Source organism: Callorhinus ursinus, unplaced genomic scaffold (genome assembly GCF_003265705.2).
Source record: "Callorhinus ursinus isolate GAN/ISIS: 27379988/994484 unplaced genomic scaffold, GSC_fseal_2.0 scaffold20, whole genome shotgun sequence".
NCBI lineage: Eukaryota > Metazoa > Chordata > Mammalia > Carnivora > Otariidae > Callorhinus > Callorhinus ursinus.
In genome coordinates this window covers 32502632-32524363 of record NW_027397082.1, presented here as the reverse complement: position 1 = coordinate 32524363, position 21732 = coordinate 32502632, and the positions used below count along the sequence as shown (strand labels likewise).

The window sequence follows — 21732 nt, the reverse complement described above, 5'->3', positions numbered from 1 at the left end:
CACAGCAGTATTTGTCTTTCTCTCTCTGGCTTCACTTAGCACAATGCTCTCAAGATCAATCCATGCTGTCACAAATGGCAGGATTTCTTTCTCATGGCTGAATAACAGTCCACTGTACCTATCTGTACACCACATCTTCTTTGTCCATTAATCCTTTGATGGACACTTAGGTTGTTTCCATGTCTTGGCCAGTGTGACTAGTGTTGCAATGAACATAGGAGGGCAGAGATCCCTCTGATATCCTGTTTTCATTTCCTTTGGATATAGGCTCATAAGTGGGGTTGCTGGACCCTATGGTAGTTCTATATTTAATTTTTGGAGGATCCTCCATACTGTTTCCCATAGTGGCTGTACTAATTTACATTCCCAACAACAGTATGCCAGGGTTCCCTCTTCCCCACAACCTCACTGGAGACAACACATCCTTGTTATCTCTTGGGCTTTTTTGTTTATTTTACGATAGCCATTCTAACAGGTTATGAGGTGGTATCTCTTGTGGTTTTGATCTGTATTTCCCTGACATTAGTTATGTTGAACACCTTTTCATGTACTTGTTGGTGACTGTATGTCTTAAAAATGTCTATATTTAGTTCCTCTGCCCATTTTTAAATAGAATTGTTTGGATTTTATTTTTTTTCTATTAAGTTGTATGAGTTCTTTATATATTTTAGATATTGAGCTTTTATCAGATATATGATTTTCAAATAGTTTTTCCCATTTTCATTTTGTTGATGTTTCTTTTGCTGTGCAGAAGCTTTTATGTTTGGTGTGGTCCTGCATTTATTTTTGTTTTTGTGTTTTGTTGCCTTTGCTTTTGGCATCAAATTAAAAAAACTCATCACCAAAACCAATGTCAAGGAGCTTGCCACCCATGTTTTCTTCTAGGAGTTTTATGGTTTTAGGTCTTACTTAGTCTTTAATCCATTTTGAGTTGATTTTTCTGTATGGTATAAGGTAATGGTCCAGTTTTGTTCTTTTGCATGTGACTGTCCAGTTTTCCCAACACCGTTTATTGAAGAGACTAGCCTTTCCCAATCATCTGTTCTTGGCTCCTTCATCATAAATTAATTGGCCGTATACGCTTGGGTTTATTTCTGGGCTCTCTATCCTGTTCCATTGACCTATGTGTTTGTTTTTATGCCAAATCACTTCTTGATTTTTCTCTTTTCAGTATTATTTGTTGACTTGTCACTATGGAAAGTGAGGATTTTATTTCCCTCACTCCCCTGGCCCCACCACACATAAGCACCCACTCCATCCTCTCAACATAGTTATACTGTAATTTAGATTTGCTCAACATGCCAAATTTGCATTATTAATTTGCACTATGTAATTGCTAGTCCCAATTGAGCTATGTAGTATACTATAATAATTTTTCCTTTCATGCATCACTTTTGCTTTCCCTCGAGTTCATAATTGTCTTATTTTTTTCATTTGCTTAGTTTTCTACTACATATTAATAATTCAACCTTAAATATTCCAACAGTTGTCTAAATTTGATCTCCATGTGTTCATATTCAGTGGGCATCTTCTTAAAAATATCACCACAACACCAAAAAAAAGCAAATAATCTAATTAAAAATGTGCAGAAGACATGAATATTTTTTCAAAGAAGACATACAGATGGCCAACAGACACATGAAAAGGTGCTCAACATCACTGATCATCAGTGAAATGCAAATCAAAACCACAATGTGCTATCACCTCACACCTGTCAGAATGGATAAAATAAAAAACACAAGAAGCAAGTGTTGGAGAGGATGTGGAGAAAAAAGAACCCTCGTGCACTGTTGGTGGAAATGCAAACCGGTGTAGCCACTGTGGAAAACAGTATGGAGTTTCCTCAAAAAAATAAAAATAGAGTTACCATATGATCCAGTAATTCTACTACTGGGAATTTATCCAAAGAAAGTAAAAATACTATTTGAAAAGATATGTGCACCCCTATGCTTATTGCAGATTATTCACAAGGGCAAGATATGCAAGCAACCCAAGTGTCCATGAATAGATGAACGGATAAAGAAGATGTGATATATATACAATGGAATATTACTCAGCCATAAAAAAGAATGGAGTCTTGCCATTTGCAACAACATGGATGGATCTAGAGGGTATAACGTTAAGTAAAATAAGTCAGTCAGAGAAAGACAAATGCCATGATTTTATTCATACATGGAACTTAAAAAACAAAACAAATGAACACAGAAAAAAGAGACAAACAAAAAACCAGACTGTTAACTAGAGAGAACAAACTGGTGGTTGCCAGAGGGGAGGTGGGAAGGGAGATGAGTGAAACAGGTGAAGGGGGTTAAGAGGACACTTACGCAATGAGCACTGAGTAACATATAGAATTGTTGAATCACTATATCGTACACCTGAAACTAATATAACACTGCATGTTGGTTTAAAAAATTTTTTTAAACTTAAAATTAAATAAAAATAAAAATACATCACTGCATCTTAGACTCAAAGGATGGATAGCCCTCCTGGGGACATGCAGGGCTACCGTCAGGGGTCTTTGGCTGGTGTGGATCCCTGCCTTGGGTCAGGGAGAGAGGTCAGAAGCCTTGGCATTGGACAGACGTGAGTACGAATGCTGCCCCTTATTGGCAGGGCCCCCGTGATGCTCTTTCCACACCTGCTAACATGGGAGCACTGATGTCTCATCATAGTGTAGTTACGAGAATTAATTCCTAGAGCATGGAAGACACATAATATATGATGGCTTACTTTCCTGTGGGGAAAATCAAGAACAATGAGGTCGCTGAAAGTACTTCATCTTCTAGAGCATTCTCTCTCCATCCCCAAAGTACTGACCAGGCTCTGCCCATTCATCAAGGCTTCCAAGACACTGATACTCCTGCTAGGAAAGATAGCTAAAACTGCTATAGCATGGCCCATTAGTTCCATGATTTCCTCTAAAAGAAGGAGCCTCCTTAATAGCAACATCAATCTTATTTTTGAAATATTCTAAACAAAGGCAGAAACTTTGAAAGAAAATATTGATAGAATAGCGACGTAAAAGTTAAAAACTGATGTACATCTGGGGGGAAAAATACCCTAATAGAAAAGTAAAAGGCAAGCAACACACTGGGAAAATATTTGCAATATATAAGTCAGTCAAGGGCGGGGGGCTGACTTTCCTAAGGACCTGGACCAGTTAGGGCAGAGATGGCTCTTCAGCCTCCCAGGCTAATGTTTTCCCTACCATTCATTCATTCATTCATTCAAAATGTATGTATTGAGTTCCTTCAGGTGCCTGGCCTTGAAGTATAATGATATTCAAAACCGGAAATGGTTCCTGCCCTCTTGGAATTCAGTCCAGTGGAGTGACAGATACCCATCAGATAATTCCATTTGGGAGTGTATATCTATCATCCAAGGTAAATGCTGTAAAGAAAGGAGAGCTTGCAGCAGAGGACCTAGCTTAGACTGGGGTGTGTGGGAGGACTTTCCTGGCTGGTGACACTTGAACTGAGAGCTGGAGGGTGAGTAGGAGTCAAGGAATGCATGTGTGTAGGGAGAGGGGGGAGAAGGGGAGAGGGAGAGAGAGAGAGAGAGAGAGAGAGAGAGGCATTCCAGATAGGGAAAATGGTGTGCTAAGGTCCTGCGGTAGGAGGCCCATGGAACAGTTGAAGAACAGGAAGAAGGCCAGTGTGGCTGGAGCCTGGAGAGGGAGAGGAGGCTGGAGGGGTAGCCACTGGCTAGACTGTAAGAGGGGTCTTGTGGGCCTTGGTAAGACTTTGGATTTTAACCCTAAGAGCAATGGGGAAGCCACTGAAGGATTCCAAGTTGGGGAAGAGGCTGGAGGTGAATGTATGGCTGGATTTACATTTGAAACGGTAGCTCTGGCTTTGGAATGGAGAATGGATGAGGGTGGGTGGGAGTCGGTCTTATTGCCAAAGTCCAGGTGAGAGATGATGATGGCTGGGGGTGGGTGATGGCATAAGGGTAAGTGAGACAGGCCGCGTCAAGAGCTCTTCGGAAGATAAAGCGACAGGGCTGCCCCCCATCCCTCATCCTTGTGGACTAGGGCAAGGCCAGAGCAATAAGCCTCTATCAAGACTGACAGAACATACCAGTCTCTGAAGACCTAAGTCCTAGTACAGTGGGATTTCAGAAAGGGGAACAATCCCAGCCAGATGGGGCTGCATCAAGGTAAAGTATTCCAGGGCTCTGTTCTTACTATGGCTGGAGAGATGGGGAACCAGGTCTGGTTCTAACCAGGTGCTCGCAGGGGCTCTGTGAGCAGAGGAGGGAGCGTGGAGGGCATAGGATGCCCAGAATGTGGTAGTGGGCCTGAGGGTATGGTATGAGCCTCCACTGCTCCTCCTCTCCTATTCCCAGGACAGAAGGCACCTGTCTTATGTTTTTATTTTCTATCTTGAAAAAAGAAATTGCAACTTTCACAGTGTCACAAAGCACATGGACTTGTGATTTGCTCCACTGTATACGTAACACATTCAAGGAGTTTTAGTGAATTTATCTTATTTTTTTTCTGGGAAAATTGGCAAGGGTAGGGGTAAATTGTCTCTTCTAGTCCTACTCTGGGAATGTGGAAATGGGAATCAGCGGAGGAAGAGCTTGCAGGGGCAAAGTGATAGGAAAGGGTCTCTGGAAGGAGACCCCCTCCTGAGCCAAGGGGGAGCAGGGAACCGCAGCTGGCTCCAAATAGCCTGGACTGGCTTCAACAGGCCATGACTAGCTAGGATGAGTCTGAACTGGTCCTAAGAAAGCAATGGTGAGCTAAAAACACTTATCGTATTAAGGGCCAGTGTATGCTGATTTGAGCCAATCTGGACCAACTTCCTGAAATCAGTCTGAATAGTGTGATGCACTTAAAACCAAGCATACTATTTGAATTTGGCCTATTCTGAGCTACTTGTAGCTAGTTTGGGTGCCTGTTTTTTGAATTATCATCTTCGTGTGTGTGTGTGTGTGTGTGTGTGTGTGTGTGTGTGTGTGTGTCCATATATTGACATCTGCCTGTTTTGCCTCTAACTTCTTGGAAATTGAGTTTGGTCAGGGCACGACAGTTGATCAAACTAGTTCTATATGCAGGTAAGTGGCAATAGGGTTTTCTGTGGGAGGTTCTCAATCTTGACATCTCCCCCTCCTTAGAAAGGAGACCTGAGGACAGCTTTCAGGGTGTTGGCAGCCTTTGCATACTCCCTCAGGGCTGGCCTCGATGGGGGCCTTCCTGGGAGTTAACAGCCAACATGGCTCTGAGGAAGGGTCCCTGGGAAGCCCCTATCTGCACAGCAGCCTTTAGGCCATACCCCAGAGGCTTTTGAGCTGGCTGAGGCTGATTTTATTAACTATCTCAGAAAGCAACCCCAGTCTTTTTCGTGCAACCCAGCCTATCCACGTAGTGGTGTAGGCTGGAAGTCTATCTGGAATATGGATGGTCTGGAGCAGCCTGGACAAGGCAGTATCTGGATACCAAGGGCTGTGATTGCATACTCTGACTTGCTCTGTTTATAACATGTATCCTGCCCTGCTTCTAAAAGGTTCAATGGGGGATGAATTTTGATTTGAGCTCTTCTTTCTACCACTTCTACCACAGCCCAATTACTTAAAGGTACGCACGCACGCACGCACGCACGCAGGATTTTGGTATTTCTCCAGAAATGTCACCAGGGAGAATTATTCCTTAACAAGCTGCAAGCCTGACCCTACATGAGCCAGTTCCCAACCTGATCTCCAGCCCCGTGCTGTGCCTGCTGCCCCTCCCTGCCCCCAGCTCCAGCCTCCGGCTCCGGAGCGCCCCACCCCTCCCACGGTACCTGCGCATGCTGCTCCCCGCCTGCAAGGTGGCCTTGTCCTTCCACCATTCTTTGCCTAGTTAGGTCCCTGCCATTTCCCAGCTCACAGCTCAAGGACCTCTTACTTCCTCTCGATGCCACATTTGTAGTATATGCTCCCAGAATGCTTCTTATCACAGTTTATGATCATACATTGTTGCGGTAAGTGGTTAGCTGACAAGCGACACCATAAATGTCATCTTTTAACATATCCAACCAGATAATATCATTAAGTAGACTGTTCCTCAACCTTATCACTATAGACATTTGGGGCCAGGTAATTCTTTGTTGCGGGGCCTGTCCTCTGCTTTTTAGGATGTTTAGCGGTGTCCCTGTTCTCTATGCACTAGAAGCCAGTAGGGCCCTTCAGTTGGAACAACCAAAAATGTCTCCAGACAATGCCAAACGTCCCCTGGCAAGCGGCGGAAAATTACTCCTGGTTGAGAACCACTGACCTAGGGCAACCGCTTGTGAGAAGTTTGGGATTTCAAAGGCTGGTTTCCTGAGAGCCCCTTTGCTGAAGCCCTGGTTTCTTTCTAGACGAGGACTATGCAACAGGCATATAATGTGAGCCACATATGTAATTGTAATTATCAGTGTTCTAGTAGCTGCTTTATAAGAAAGTAAAAAAACAGGTGAAGTTAAATTTAATAACATTTTATTTAACTCAACATATCCAAAATACTGTCATTTCAGCCTGTTCTCAATATAATTATTAGTAAGATATTTTACACTCTTTTTTTTCTGCCAAGTCAACAGAATCTAGTGCATATGTTTCTCAATTTGGGACTAGCCATATGTCAAGGGCTCAAGAGCCACATCTGGCCAGTGACTAGTGCATTAGACAGGCCTGGGAGGGTAGACTTCAGTTTTCTTAAAGGGCATGCATGGCCTGGCCCATCCCTTTATGTGGTCACTAGATTGCACTCCCAGCCTTCAGCAGAGCCATGCACAGCCTGCTTTTGCCCACTTGGGCCCACAGGTGATTTGCCCATTTGGAGCACCCCACAGAGGGGTCCCGACAGCCGTGACCATGCTCTGGAGGGCCAGCCCACCCCGCAGTCATCCGTTAGTAGCTAATGAGATGGGTGGGTTGCCTGTGAGCTAACAGGAGGCTGGAGGGTCCCTGTCACACGCACACTGGGCAAGACATGCTGTTTCCAACCTCTGCAGGCAGATGTCCCACCCACCCCCAAACCACCTGTCCTCATAACTCACTGCTCAAAGGGAAGCTCAGCCCTCCGTAAACACTGGCCACCTGAAAAGACACTTTCTATTCTCTTAAAAGACAGATGTTCTTAACTAAAATGACACTGGCCAATAAGTTGGATGCTGTCCCTAGTCCAGGGACTTGTCCTGAGTCTCCAGGCCACTCTGCAGGGACACAGGCCGGCTGGGGCACTAGCCCAGTCCCGCAAGATCATCCTGCAAGGTTCTCCAGACTCCCATCTCTGACTTATCTCTAGGTCTGTGCCCTCAGCACTCTTATGTCCAGGCTGTGCGGCTTCTGGGGAGTTCTCCTCCCAGGGAGCGCCTGCCTGAGGAATTGAATTGCTTCCTGCAGCCCAGCCCTGGCAGTTCCTGCAGGCTCTACTGAGCACCGTCCCAGGCCACAGGAGTGAGGACTCTCCCTTGGACCTGGCCGTCTCCGGAAGCCAGGACACGGCCCTCCCTAGTGAGGGCCACTTGTGTCTTGGCTGCTGGGGCAAATCATGAGCGTTAAGCACTTCCTTTTTAGTAAAGAAACAAAGTTTCCCCCAAGTTGTCACCTGGTCACTTTGCGCAACTCAGGAACTCAGCAAAACACAGACGATGGGGTGAGGGTTGCACGCTGGCTACAGCACTGAAATGGCCATTGCCTTTTTGCGTCTCAGGTCTGATTCCCACAGGCCCCAGGAGCCTCACTAGGCAGGCATGTCAATCAGGAGGATGCGTCTGGAATGCCTACCTCATCTGACTCCCAGTGCAGCAGGCGGCTAAGTGCCTGCAGGCTAAGTGTCTGCACGTGTTAGCCAAGAGACACACACTGTGCCCAGACCCGCCTCAGGAAGTTGGACTTACCCCTCCTGGCTTGCCTGATCTTTGGGCTCAGCATATTCCAGAAGCCGCCAGTCCAGAGTCCTTGTGCCGATCATGCTGTCATCCACTTCCCTTTTCTCTTCCTCTGGCCCAACTGCCCCTCCTGCCCGTCTCGGGCCCCCATGGCTGCTGGCTTTACGGGCGGGCGAGGCTCCCTCGGGCTCCCTCTCCTTGCTTCCGACCGACGACTTGCCTTGGACTACACCAACCTCAAGGCATTATTTATCCATCCCAGAATTAATTCCCATCCAAGCGAACCAGTAAAAGGCTCGGTAAGGGCTGCTGATCAATCACTGGGCCAGGGCGGGGCGGCCTGGCTGTCCCTCTGCCCCGGGGCGCACGCGGCACTACTCATCCCGGAGCCTCGAGCGCATGGGGCTCTGCTCCCCTCCGGCGGGCGGGCGGGTCCGCGAGGAGGGCGGTGCAGCCCGGGCCCAGCCGCGCGGGCGGGTCGGATGGCTCCCGGCTCCCGAGCGGATCCGCCCACTGCGCCCACTGCGCGGGGAGGGCCAGTCCGGCGCGCCGCCGGCAAAGAGAGGCCGCTGGAAATCCGCGCCGCCGCCGCCCTCCTGTCGTGCGAAGCACTCCCAGCCACCCACCCCCCCCGGAGAGCGCTCTTGGGGAGAAAGGGGAGACCCCTCCCGGCCAAGGCCCCCTCCAGCGCCCATCCAATGGGACCCGCTCTGTTTGATGTCTCCGGCCAGGGGGGTCCAGGAGGCGGTTTCCGAGCTCACAGTTCAACTGTGAAAGACAGGTGTGTCTTACAGAGCTGCAGCCTGGCCGGTGTTTGGATCCTCTCCAGGGATGGGCCCAGCAAGTGGAGGGATGCCCCTTAGGGATGTTTCCGCAGCCTTAATAAGGTGACAGCAATCAGAATGCACGTGAAGCACTTAGTTTAGGGCCCCTCACGCGGTAGGGTCTCAAAAACTGTTCACTGAGTAGTGAATCTGCTAATTGTCATGCTTCCGTTTAATACTAACATAACTCTAAAGAATGAATAGTGGGGCTTTTGGAGAGCTCAGCCTCAAGAGCCTAAAAACTGCCCAAGAAATGCAATCACAGTAATAGCTATCATTTATTAGGTGCCTACTACATGCCCGGCATTAAGGCTGGTACTTTATATTCCGTATCTCATTTAATTCTCAAATTCTCTGAGGCAGGTGCTATTGTCATGGCTTTTCAGATAAAGAAAATAAGGCACAGAAATGTTAAATAACTTGCCCAAAGTCACACAATACTGTCAGGACCGGAATCTGAACCCCGGGGCAGTGTGTCTACAGCTGATGATCTTCTGTGATGCCAGGTCTCTCTAAATCCCCAAATTCCAACCACTTCATGTGAGCAGTTTTTTTTTTTTTAATTTTTTTATTGTTATGTTAATCACCATATATTACATCATTAGTTTTTGATGCAGTGTTCCATGATTCATTGTTTGTTCATAACACCCAGTGCACCATGCAAAACGTGCCCTCCTCAATACCCATCACCAGGCTAACCCATCCCCCCACCCCCCTACCCTCTAGAACCCTCAGTTTGTTTTTCAGAGTCCATCATCTCTCATGGTTCGTCTCCCCCTCTGACATACTCCCCTTTTCTTCCTCTCCTGTTATCTTCTTCTTTTCCTTTTTTCTTAAAATATGTTGCGTTATTTGTTTCAGAAGTACAGATCTGTGATTCAACAGTCTTGCACAATTCACAGCGCTCACCGTAGCACATACCCTCCCCAATGTCTATCACCCAGCCATCCCATCCCTTCCGCCCCCAACCACTCCAGTAACACTCAGTTTGTTTCCTAAGATTAAGAATTCCTCATATCAGTGAGGTCATGTGATACATGTCTTTCTCTGATTGACTTATTTCATGTGAGCAGTTTTTGGCTTGAGAGTCCTCAATGAACTTGCTGGATGGTGAGGACCAGCTTTTGTGCACTTGAAATGACCCCGTGTGCTGTGTTAGGCATTTGTACCTGGGGCTGGGTCTTTCTGCGTCTGAGTGCTGTGTGGTCCTCTTAGTTGAAGATGAGGGATGTGAAAGATGACCTCTCTGTTTGAATGGCCATGCTCCCTCCCTGATCCTCAGAGTGCCCCCATGTCCATTGATCCCCGAATGAAGTATTAATGTGCAATCAACTCTGGTGGCTGGATGTCCAGAAGTTCTGGAGGCTAGGGGTCTAGCCCCGGCAGCAATCCATGCTAGAGAGGGCAGGGTCTGGCCTACAGAGAGGAGGGGAGAATTGGAGAGGTCAAGGACTCACCAGGATGTGGGGGTCCAACGGCCAGGGGGCAGGGAGAAAGCAGAGTTCATGGAGACAAAGCTGTCTTACTCAGCATCCAGTCACCTGTTCTGGCCCTCAGCCACTCCTCAGAAGAGAGGAATCAGTATTTTGAGATAATACTCAAGGCCTTTCATGGTCCGGTCCATGCCTTCATCCGTGACCTATCTCTTGCTGCAGCTACACACGGCCACGTGCACGTGCAGCCCCTGTGTGCCCCCGTGCCTTTGCACCCATGGTTCCCTCTCTCGGGAGTGTCCTTTCCCACAGTTTCAGTTATGCAAGCCCAATTATTCTGAGCAAGTCCCTGCGAACCTCTCCTGATTCTACCACCAGAAGGGGCCATTAAGTACTTCCCCAGGGCTCTTAGCTGTGTGTCTCACAGACTGCCCAACACCCCTCCTGCACTCCCAGTCCTGAGCCTCAGGGCTGGACTCAGGCCACGAGCCCTGGGAGGAATACTGGCTTGAGGGACAGATCCAAGAAACACCACTGAATGACAGAATTGCTCTTCTTTTCTTTTCTGGCCAGGTAGAGGTCGGGTCAGTCTGGGACACAGGCTACCCGGGAGGAGTGGGGAGGATACAGATCTGGAAAGTCTCATGTTGACATCAGGGTCACAGGATGAGGTCCCGTGGCCAGTGACAATGTCTTGAGCAATCCTGAAGCCCTGTGAGTAATGCAGCCTGGACCACGTCCTCCAAGCCAGAGAGAGGAAAATGCCCTGAAGACTTAGTTTGGGTCCACTCATACTTGTTTTGGTTAAGAAACCACCCCCGGTTGATTTTCCTGTGCAGCTGTTTCCCCCAATGACATTAAGTCGCTGCTCTCACCCGCCTGCTTTTCCCGGGATCAGTGTTGGACTCGGACAAAACCACGGAGGCTCTGGGCTCAAACCCAGAAGTAAAGCTGGGAACAGGGTAAGAGCTAGTCTGGACTCTGCACCCGAGAACGATGGAGGATGGGGGTGGGGGGGTGGTGCGGGCAACATAGCTCTTCCTTTTCCCTGCCCTCAGACCATGTTCCCTGGACTTCTCTGGATGAGGGGATCCATGGGGTCCAGCTGGAAGGGACATTAGCGCCCCCTCCTTCCTGAAGTTTACAAAGGGAAGATACAGGCCTCCTGCAGAACTAGAAGCAGAGAGGCGGTCCTCTCCCCACGGCCCTGCCCCTGTCAACCCCGCACTGCTCCCCCAGCAGTGGTCCTGGGTCTCCCCCAGTTTCCTGCCTGACATTTTCTGAGGCTGCTGTGGGCCAGACTTGGCCAGGCGCTGAAGGGTGAGTAGGAGGGTTGGGAGGGCAGAACTCTCCAAAGGCAGCTGCTGGAAGGCACACCTCTCGGTCAGGTGGTTACCCACCAACGTCACTGGCCAGCTCCAGCACGGCTTCAGGTCAGTGGCTCTCAACCTTGGCTGCATGTTGGGGAGCTTTGAAAACTCATTTCTGTGTCCCGTCTGCCACTGGGTCCTGTTTAGTCTGGCATGTGCACTGGTCATTGGGAGTTGTAAAAGCTCCTCCCATGATCCAGCATGTGGCCAGGGGTGAGAACCACTACTTTCGAAGATGATTGCATAACATTGACAAGGCAAGAAACAACAAATGTTGGCGAGGACGTGGAGAAAGGGGAACCCTCTTACACTGTTGACGGGAATGCAAATTGGTACAGCCACTTTGGAAAACTGTGGAGGTTCCTCAAAAAATTAAAAATAGAGCTACCCTATGACCCACCAATTGCACTCCTGGGTATTTACCCCAAAGACACAGATGTAGTGAAAAGAAGGGCCATGTGCACCCCAATGTTCATAGCAGCAATGTCCGCAATAGCCAAACTGTGGAAAGAGCCAAGATGCCCTTCAACAGGTGAATGGATAAAGAAGATGTGGTCCATATGTACAATGGAATATTACTCAGCCATCAGAAAGGATGAACACCCAACTTTTACACCAACATGGTTGGGACTGGAGGAGATTATGCTAAGTGAAATAAATCAAGCAGAGAAAGTCAATTATCATATGGTTTCCCTTATTTGTGGAACATAAGGATTAACATGGAGGACTTTAGGAGAAGGAAGGGGGAAATGAAGGGGAGGAAATCGAAGGGGGAGACGAACCATGAGAGACTATGGACTCTGAGAAACAAACTGAGGGTGCTAGAGGGGAGGGGGGGTGGGGGGATGGGTTAGCCTGGTGATGGGTATTAAAGAGGGCACGTATTGCATGGAGCACCGGATGTTATATGCAAACAATGAATCATGGAACACTACATCAAAAACTAATGATGTAATGGATGGTGATTAACATAACATAATAAAATAAAATTTAAAAAAAGAAGATAATTGCATAACATTGAGCGTGGGGACACCAGAGGTAGTCTCTACCTGCTGTCACCCCAAGGGAGTCTTCTCAGAAAGGGACACATTTTGTAAATCAGTCTCCCAGTCAGAAAGCAGAAAGGGGCCCCTCTCCCAAGTCTCAGTGGGAGACTGCTCCATTCCACACGGAGCTACAGGTACGGTTGTATAGCCTGTTCACCATACAAAGGTGTCCAATAGACAGGGGAGTAGGGCTGGGTTTGGGCTCTGCTGGAAAAGCTGTGTGTTCTAGCTCTGTTGGAGGGGTCTGCTGCCAGGAGGGTGAGCCTTTCTCTGTTTTTTGCCAAGATGTCATCTAGATAGCAGAAACTTGCTTCCCTATTCTAGAACCTCAGAGAGGACAGAGCGTGCTCTTCTGGAGGCAGAGGGAGAAAACACTGCTACCCTGGGTCTGAGATGCCTGTGCAGTGCTCACCAGGACCAGTGTCCCCTGACTTCTTGCTTCGACTGCTCTCTGTCCCTGTTGCCAGGAGGCTGAGGCTCCAGCTCTCTTGCATGTCACTCCTGTCCATCCCAGTGGTGTGCTGGAACAGCTGGCCAGAACAAATGCCAATGAGAGCTGATTGCTAAGTTTTCAGGCATTTTGCAACTTTAACACAGGCATTATTGGAGATTACATTTTATAAACTTACAGTGAAATAAATCAGATTAAACAAATATACCTAACACACATCACTTCCTAATTATTTTACTACATTTTAGTATTATCTACATTCTTTTTTTTTAAAGATTTTTTTTTTAATTCATTTGAGACACAGAGATAGAGAGAGAGAGAGAGCATGAGCAGGGAGAGAGGCAGAGGGAGAGGGAGAAGCAGGCTCCCTGCTGACCCAGGAGCCCGATGCGGGGCTCAATCCCAGGACCCTGGGATCATGACCTGAGCCGAACGCAGACATTTAACCATCGATCACTCAGGTACCCCAGTATTATCTACATTCCTAAGGTTATTTGCACCTCTTCTATCTGCATGGTGAAAACACTATTGTGAGGGTTGATTTTGTATGTCATCTCGACTGGGTCACAGGGGCACCCAGCCAGACATTTGGTCAAGCATTATTCTCAGTGTGTGTGTGAAGGTGTTTCTGGATGAAATTGGCATTTGAATCAGTAGATTGAATAAAGCATGCTGCCCTTCCTGATGTGGGTGGGCCGTACCCAATCAGTTGGGGGGCCTGAGAAGAACAAAAAGGCTCACCTTCCCATGCATAGAAAGGAATTCTCCTGCCTGACTACATTGGTTTTTTTTCCCCTGCCTTTGGACTAGAACTGAAAATTGGCTCTTCCTGGGTCTTGAGCCTGCTGGCCTTTGAACTAGAACTACACTGACCCTCCTTAGTGTCCAGCTTGCCAACTGTAGGTCTTGGGACTTTTCAGCCTCAATAACATACAGTATGTATGTATACATAAATATGTATATATTCTTATTACACTCTTGAGAGATATTTAGCTCTCTCCTGTTGGTTCCATTTCTCTCAAGAACCCTAATTCATCTGTTTATTGGGCTGTAATCACACATCTCTTGGCAGTGCCTAGTTCAGTGATCATGCTGGTAGTTTGAAATGGATGGTGGTGGGAGTATTTACACCAAGAAAATTAGCACATGCTATCAAACCAGACTTAAATTTTTTTTCCTTCCAGAGAGCCAGTTGTGAGGTGTTTGCCAGCCCACCTCTGGCCATTCCCTACCCTGTCGACCCTGTGTGCCCCACTACTGTTGACTCCTTGCTGTGGGCAGAGGAGGCTAGTTCTGCACCAGACCGGTTCTCCCCTCCCTCCTAGGCATGCCCGGATGCCCTACATTTCCCAGGCTCCTTACAGTTCCGTGTGACTGTGTCCTGGCTATTGTTTCTGAGCAGACATGATACAACTGTTTCTAGGCCTGGACCACAGGACTCTTCCCTCCAACTCCTCCAGGCTTGTCTCCATTTTCTGGGGCCACCTGGAAGGAGGAGGAGGCAGAGGCCCTGCAGTCTGAGCCCCTGAATGACTGAGTGAGGCCAAGACCCACTGTCAACCTGGAAACAACTCAGATGGCTATGAGAGGGAGAGCCATCACCTACTTGGTCCTCTTCATGACTCCAGCTGACCTTTCCACCACACACACCCTCCGCCTGCCCTTCTTTGCTTACCAGACTTCGATGCCTCCTTTTGGACCCTATTTCAGTGTCCCCTCCCTGCTTGGTGTCCATGGTTAGAGTCCAGCACCTTTACGATCTCCCATGCCTGAGGCCACAGGAACCTTCTAAAAGGCCTCTTGCCAGGGCTGATGAAGACCTGACCCATAATTTAAATATATAAAATTTAAATTACCCATAATTATTACCCATAATCAACCCATAATTTAAATATTATAACCCATAACTTAAATATAAACTATAAACAAAACTTAAGAATATACTGAATTTAAAGTGTTCTTTCTAGAGTTTTTAATTGCACGATTGTGTGTGATTCATCAAAGGTGAACTTTTCTGCCACTTTGGTGGTCTTGCCTTGCTGGTACTCTGAGCATGTCCTTGGTTTTGCCTGCGGGCACTTGGGTGCTGTAAGCTGTTCCGTCCCAGAGAGCAGGGCCTCTCTTCCTGCCCACTGTGCCACAGTCCTGTGGCCTTAGGCCTAATATCTGTCTTTGCCGTTGGCCCAATGCCTCCTTCAGATGCCTACCTTGGCTTCTCATTTCAGTCTCGTGCACACACTTCAGTGTACAGCACAGCCTCCATACGTAGCCCAGGCCTCCAGAATGGGTCTAGAGCCCTGGATTCCTACTTTTTGCGTCTTTGGTGTCCCAGGCTTCTGGCCAGAGAGTCAGAAGGACAACGATGCAGAATCCAGGATCGGGTATTGCAAAACCACCCAGACACACCAGACCAGAGCAAGAGGGTGGAGACCAGAACACGGAGGCTTTGCATGGAAAGCCCTTCGGTTGTGACTTGCAGCCTCGGGCATGGTTTCTAGAGTTCTGCAGCCCTGATATCGGGACAGAGGTGGCCTAGGATACTGAGCGGGTTCAGACAACACAGCCTTCTGTTCCAACCTCCACTGTCGCGCTGGTCACACATTGCCTTCAACTTTGGACAGGCTAACGTCCAGGCAGCTGATGTCCAGGGTCGGGGGTTTGCTGTGTGCAATGGATGAGTGAGTGGTGTACTGGCTGGGTTCTCTAGGGCAGATGCTGAGACGAGAGTTTTATTGGGAATTAACACCTGTTCGGGAGTGGGGTGGGAGGGGGAGTGTTGGAGCACCAAGCAGACCAGATGGCATCTCTGCCAGCACTGTGGGGAGCTCCAAAGCACAGGGCCTAATAGGGCGTCTGGCTTTGGGTAGAGGCTGTGTACCACTGCCTTTTGCAGTCATTGGCTAGGGGCCTTCTCAAGAAAAGCATGGAGTTGGCTTGAAAGCTGAAGCTGACCCTAAAAGAGCTAACAGCCAGTGGCTGTCAGATGATCCCACTCCCTACAGCTGGGCAGGGAGTCCTTTCTCAAAGGGGGCTCTGGACAGCTACCACACAGGGGTTCTATGGAGCTCAAAAGCCTCATTTTAAAGTCTCTGTAAATGTTGGGTTCAGGCAAATACTACTCACTTAAGAATCTTTACTTGGCCAAGTGTCTGAGCTCCCCATTTAATTGGGAAGCTTTCAGATAAAGATTTTATTGAGCTGCAAAGTCTCACTGTGGGTTTCTTAGAAGGGAAAGCTTCTATTAGAGAGTGTGTGGAACTGACAGTGGGACGGCCTTGCTGTGAGTCTGTGGGGCCCCCCAGAGCACTAGGGGAAGGCAGGAAGAACCCCAGCCCACAGGCCTGACACCCTGGCCCAGGCAAGATCCCCTGCTGAGCTTCTGCTTTTGGCAGAGGCTGAGAGGAAAGAGGGAAATGTGACCTCACTAGTGGGTTTCTGAGTCTTGGAAATACAATGTACTGAGGTTCCAAGGAGCTGTCACTCTTCCCCTGAAGCAGGGGCGGGAGACCCAGTGGCGGGGCTACCGCCTGCCCAATCTCAAATGGCAAAACCTGTCCTCACTTGGATTCAGCAAGGAAGCAGGTCTGAAATGTTTTCCACTCTCCAAAAGAGTCAGATTTTAGAAAGTGATGACTCACCACTTTGGTCAGTTTTGCCTTATTGAAAAACAAGTCTTCTCCCTCGTGAAAACACCTGCTTATTGTAGAAAGGCTGGGTTTGGGACAGATGGAAAGAATGGAAGTTTCCCAGATGACTTCTCCCTCAACTCACACCTTTCCCCAAGGTCAGGATTCCTCCCCTGCACAACGTGCCCTGCCCCTTGCTCCTCTCCTCTGGGCAGACTGACCCGCTCCCTGGCACATAACCTCCCTCTGTTCCTTCTAGACATTTCCCTTCCTTTTGCATCTTTAATCCCTCCCTCCTTCACTGGTTCTTCTCTCCAAGTTGGCAAAACCACTCAAGAGTCCCTTGCTCTCAAAATTACACCTTTTCTTTTCTTCATTTGTTATGGTGGAATGGAACTTCTTTGGGGGCTGCACAATATCTAGCCCTTTCCTATTGTGGGGCAATCTCCCTTCACCTCCCTCTTTGGAAACCTTAAGGAACACAGATCTGCTGTGTTCTGCAGGCAGTCAGGTGTGGTGGCCAGGTGACAGAAGGTTCAGCCCACCAGATGCCCCTGCCTGGTTTTTAATCCAATCTTGAGCATCACAAAAAGTCTGAGAGATGGTTAGAATTTAATTCCCAGCACTGGCAGCAGTGACAATGTCCTGCTGTGAGAGTGGTGGCTTCCAGTACAGGGGAGGTATCTGTCAGGGGTCTCGGCCATGCTGTCCCGTGAGAAAAGAATACTTGTGCTTCTTGCTTTTAGGCCCTCTGGAGCCACCATCATTCTTGTCTATTCTACAAGCCTAGTTCTTCAGCTCTCAAAAGATTTTGTAAATCTCCAATATAACTCTGATAAATTCTCCTTTCTGGCTTCAGCTGGTTTGGGTTGCCTTCCAGTGACTTGTAGCTCACAGATTTCTAGCTGGTGCCCCTATCATGCTTCTCAGCCCATGTTTCCATATTCCTCTTCTCTCTCACTTCCTGATCCTCCTGACTCAGCACAGATGGTGCATCTCCCATGTGTCTATTCTCTCACAGATGGTATTTCCTTCCTTATTTCCCCAATTATGCCACCAAACTAATCATTGCTTGTCTCAGACTAGAAACCACAGACTATACTTCCTAACCATGGCTGCAGTCTTCCGCAGCCTGTTGTCCTGTTTCCCGGGGGAGGCTCTCGTGGGTTATGACTGACAGTCATTTCAGCTCTCCCAGAAGGGGCAGCTGGATGGGGTCTTCCCACTCTGACAGACACTTCTTTCCTTCCAGACTCTTTCATCCTCATCTGTTCAAAATTCAACTCCTGTCTGGGTGGGCATCTCTGCCCTTTGTTGAGTACCTGGTACACACACACTACCCTCCTTTAACCTGCAGTGACATATTTAGCCTTTGGTGCTGAAAGAAAGTATCCTGTCAACCAAGAATTCAATATCTGCTGAAATTATTCTTCCAAAATTATTCTTCCAAAACGCATTCCCAAATAAACAAAACTTAGGACAGCTAATTGCAAGCAGAACCGCCCATCAAGAAGTGTTAAAGAGAGTCCTTCAGGCTGAAATGAAAGGACACTAGACAGTAACTCAAATCCACATGAAGAAATAAAGAAGAGCAACAAACTATACAGGTAAATATTTAAGAGAGGATTAATGTATTTTTCTTTGTAACTTCTCTTTTTTTCTTATCTGATTTAAAAGATAACTGTATAAGACGATAATGGCAAATTTATGGTGATGAGTACCCAATGTTTAAAGCACACAGTGTATGAAGATGTAACACACACATAAATATGTGTGTGGGGATAGAGATACCTAAGAAAAGTTTTTGTATAGTTGGTATTAATCCAAAGTAGATTGCTATAAATTAAGATGTAATCCCCAAGGCAACTGCTAAGAAAATAACCCAAAAATATACAGTAAAAGAAGGAATAACAAGGGAATTAAAAGAGTATGTCAGAAAATATCTACTTAACACAAAAGAAGTCAGTAATTAAAGATCTGAGGAACAAAAAATGATATGTGACACAGAAAAAAGTAGCAAAGTAGCAAAAGTAAATCCTTCCTTATCAGTAATTACATTAAATATAAATGGGTTAAGCTCTCCAATTAAAAGGCTGAAGTGGAAGAATGGATTAAAAAGATACCAACAATATGCTGTCTAAGGAGACTTACAGTAGCCCCCTTTATCCTTGGGGGATATGCTCCAAGACCCCTAGTGGATGCCTGAACAACAGATAGTACCAAATCCTATATATATTGTTTTTTTCCTATACCTGTATGCCTATGATAAAATTTAACTTATAAATTAGGCACAGTGGGAGAGTAACAACAATTCATAAACAGAGAGAACAATTATAACAATATACTGTACGGAAAGTTATATGAATGTGGTCTCTCTCAAAATATCCTATTATACTGTATTTACCCTTCTTCTTGTGATGATATGAGATGATAAAATACTTATGTAATGGGATGAAATGAGGTGAATGACATAGGCAATGTGAATAGGGTTAGGCTAGTATTGTCCTTCTGATAACATCAGAAGGAGGATTATCTACTTCCAGACCATGTTCGACCACAGGTAACTGACACTGGGGAAGTTGAAACCATGGGTAAGGAGGGACTACTGTACTTTATATTCAAAGACACAAATGGGTTGAAAGCGAAAGGACTGAAAAAGAAACCCCCACCAACAGTAACCAAAGAAGAGTTGGGGTGGAGTACTAAATTCAGACAAAATATACTTTAAGATAACAATTATTACAAGGGAGAAAGAAGGACAATATGTATTAATAAAAGAGTCAGTACATCAGGAATATGTAACGATTATAAACATATATTCACCTAACAATAGAGCACCAAAGTCCATGAAGCAAAAATAGACTCAAGAGGATAAATAGTGCACCAATAGTAATTGGAAACCTTAATATCCCACTTGCAATAATAGATAGAACATCAATGAGGAAATAGAGGACTTGAACAACACTACAAACCACCTAGACCTAACAGACATTTATAGAATACTTTGCCCAAGAATAGCAGAATACATATTCTTCTCAAATGCACACGGAACACATTCCAGAACAGATCAAATGCTAGACCACACAACAAGTCTCAATAGATTTAAAAGGATATCTGTTCTCACCACTTCTAGTCCACATTGTACTGGAGGTTCTAGCCAAGGCAGTTAGGGAAGAAAAAGAAATAAAAGTATCCAGATTAGGAAAGAAGAAGTAAAACTATCTCTGTTCACAGATGACATGATCTTGTACATAGAAAATTTTAAGGAATCTACTAAAAAACTATCAGAATTAGTAGATGAGACCAGCAAGATTGAAGGGTAACAAGATCAATATACAAAAATCAATTGTATTTTTACACACTTGCTGTGAACAATCTGAGAATGAATTAAAAAAATGATTCCATTCATAATAGCATCAAATAGAATAAAATATACATGGATAAATTTAATAAGACAAGTGCAAAACTTATTCTCAGAAAACCAAAAAACACTGTTGAAAGGAATTTAGCTGAAAAGATCTAAATAAATGGAAAAACATTCTATGTTCAATGATTGAAAGATTTAACATTAAGATGGCAATACCCCCCAAAATGATCTACAGATTGAACACAATCCCAAAAGACTTCTTTGTAGAGATTGACAAGCTGATTCTAAAATTTATATGGAATTGCAAGGCACCCAGAATAGCCCAAACATGTGGCCTGGACATCAAGCTCCAGTGCAGTGGTGATTTTGGCCACAACACAGGTAGATGCACTTGTCATGGTTGCTGACTTCAATGTGAAAGTTGGTCCTAAATGTCTTTGTCTATGGGTAAAGGGGTGGCTCCCTACTCTGTACCCTACCCACTTTGTTCCTTACCTCTGTGAGGGAAGGAACACTCCTCTCCAATCACAGCATCCGGGCTCATCTATCTTCCCACCCAAGAGGCTGGCTCATAACAGGATGGCTCGCAAGGGGTTCAAGGTGGCTCTTTGGGAGTATTGGAGGCTGAGAATTGAGCACGAGGATTGGAATGATCTAGGCAAGGGATGACTAAGGCTCCAACTAAACTAAAATGGAAATGATTGCTGTGGCCAGTTGAAAACAGCTCTCACAGTGGGGAGCCGAGAGGATGAAAAGCTAGAGACCTGAGTCTGACTCCTGGCTTCACCAGCCTTGATCCGAGTAACTTTGAGCAAGTCCCTTAACTTTTCTGTGCCTGTTCCTTCATCCATCAAACGGAGATGATAATTTCTTTTCTGCCCATCCCAAATGGGCCATGCTAAGGTAGGACGGCTGTGTACGTGGAAGCTCTTTGCAAACTGCCAAACACTATATAAGGACATGTACAAGAATGTGTATAAGCATACAACACGATGAGCAAGAACCAGCTGTGCACTGACAACCCAGTAAACTCTGCGAAGAACCACTACTGTTCATTCTTTCCCAAGATTTTGGCCCCGACAACTGAATTCTCATACCAGGAGGTAACAGATATTCCACAATATGACATATCCTCAGGAACAGCCACCATGAAATCTATGTTCTTACTGATGAAGGTAACACACTTATGTGAACTGCACATTAAAAGAGTTTGCTCACTAGTCTGCAGTTTGCTTTGACATCTTTGGCATGTGAGTCTTGTGTTTTGGTCAATAATTTCAAGCCTTCCCAAATGTGGCTTCTCTGTTTACAGCTCTGCGTAAACCAGCAGGCAGTCTCTTGATGTAAATACAACAGGGAGTGGAGGGGGGATGTGACTTCAGAGGAAGTGAGCTGGAGGGGACACCCGCCATGCCCACTGCTTAGGTGTGCAGCCGCTACAGTTTGGCACACACCAAATACCAGTGCCAAGGGCTCAGAGCCCCAGTCAGCCCTCTGCAGACCCAACGTTCCGATGAGCTTCTATCATCTGATTAGCTTTTATCATTCTTGGTTTCTGTTTGCCGGGTTATGGGAGGCGGTGTGATATCACGGACAGAGCCTGGGCTTTGGGATCAAAATCTGGCCCCACCATGCACTGGCTGAGTGGATCTAACAAGCCACTTCATTTCTCGGTAGCTTAGTCACCTCAGCTGCAAAATGGAGGCGGCAATTATCACCTCCCAGGGTGGTGATGGAGATGAAATGAGACCAGGATTTG

The 21732-nt window shown here is 46.6% G+C and overlaps 1 protein-coding gene across 3 annotated transcripts in view; it reads right to left on the bottom strand.

The window, feature by feature from the left end:
- Nucleotides 1–21732, bottom strand: part of ARHGAP22 (Rho GTPase activating protein 22) — a 165806-nt gene that overhangs the window by 128242 nt on the left and 15832 nt on the right. For 2 of the 3 annotated variants that reach the window (XM_025880521.2, XM_025880522.2), the window contains exon 1: nt 7866–8281. The exons of the other annotated variant lie outside the window; for it this stretch is intronic. In XM_025880521.2, coding sequence (XP_025736306.1) covers nt 7866–7899 — 34 coding nt within the window. In that variant the 5' untranslated portion in view covers nt 7900–8281. Of the gene's footprint in view, nt 1–7865; nt 8282–21732 lie in introns of those variants that run through there. 3 annotated transcript variants of the gene reach the window in all.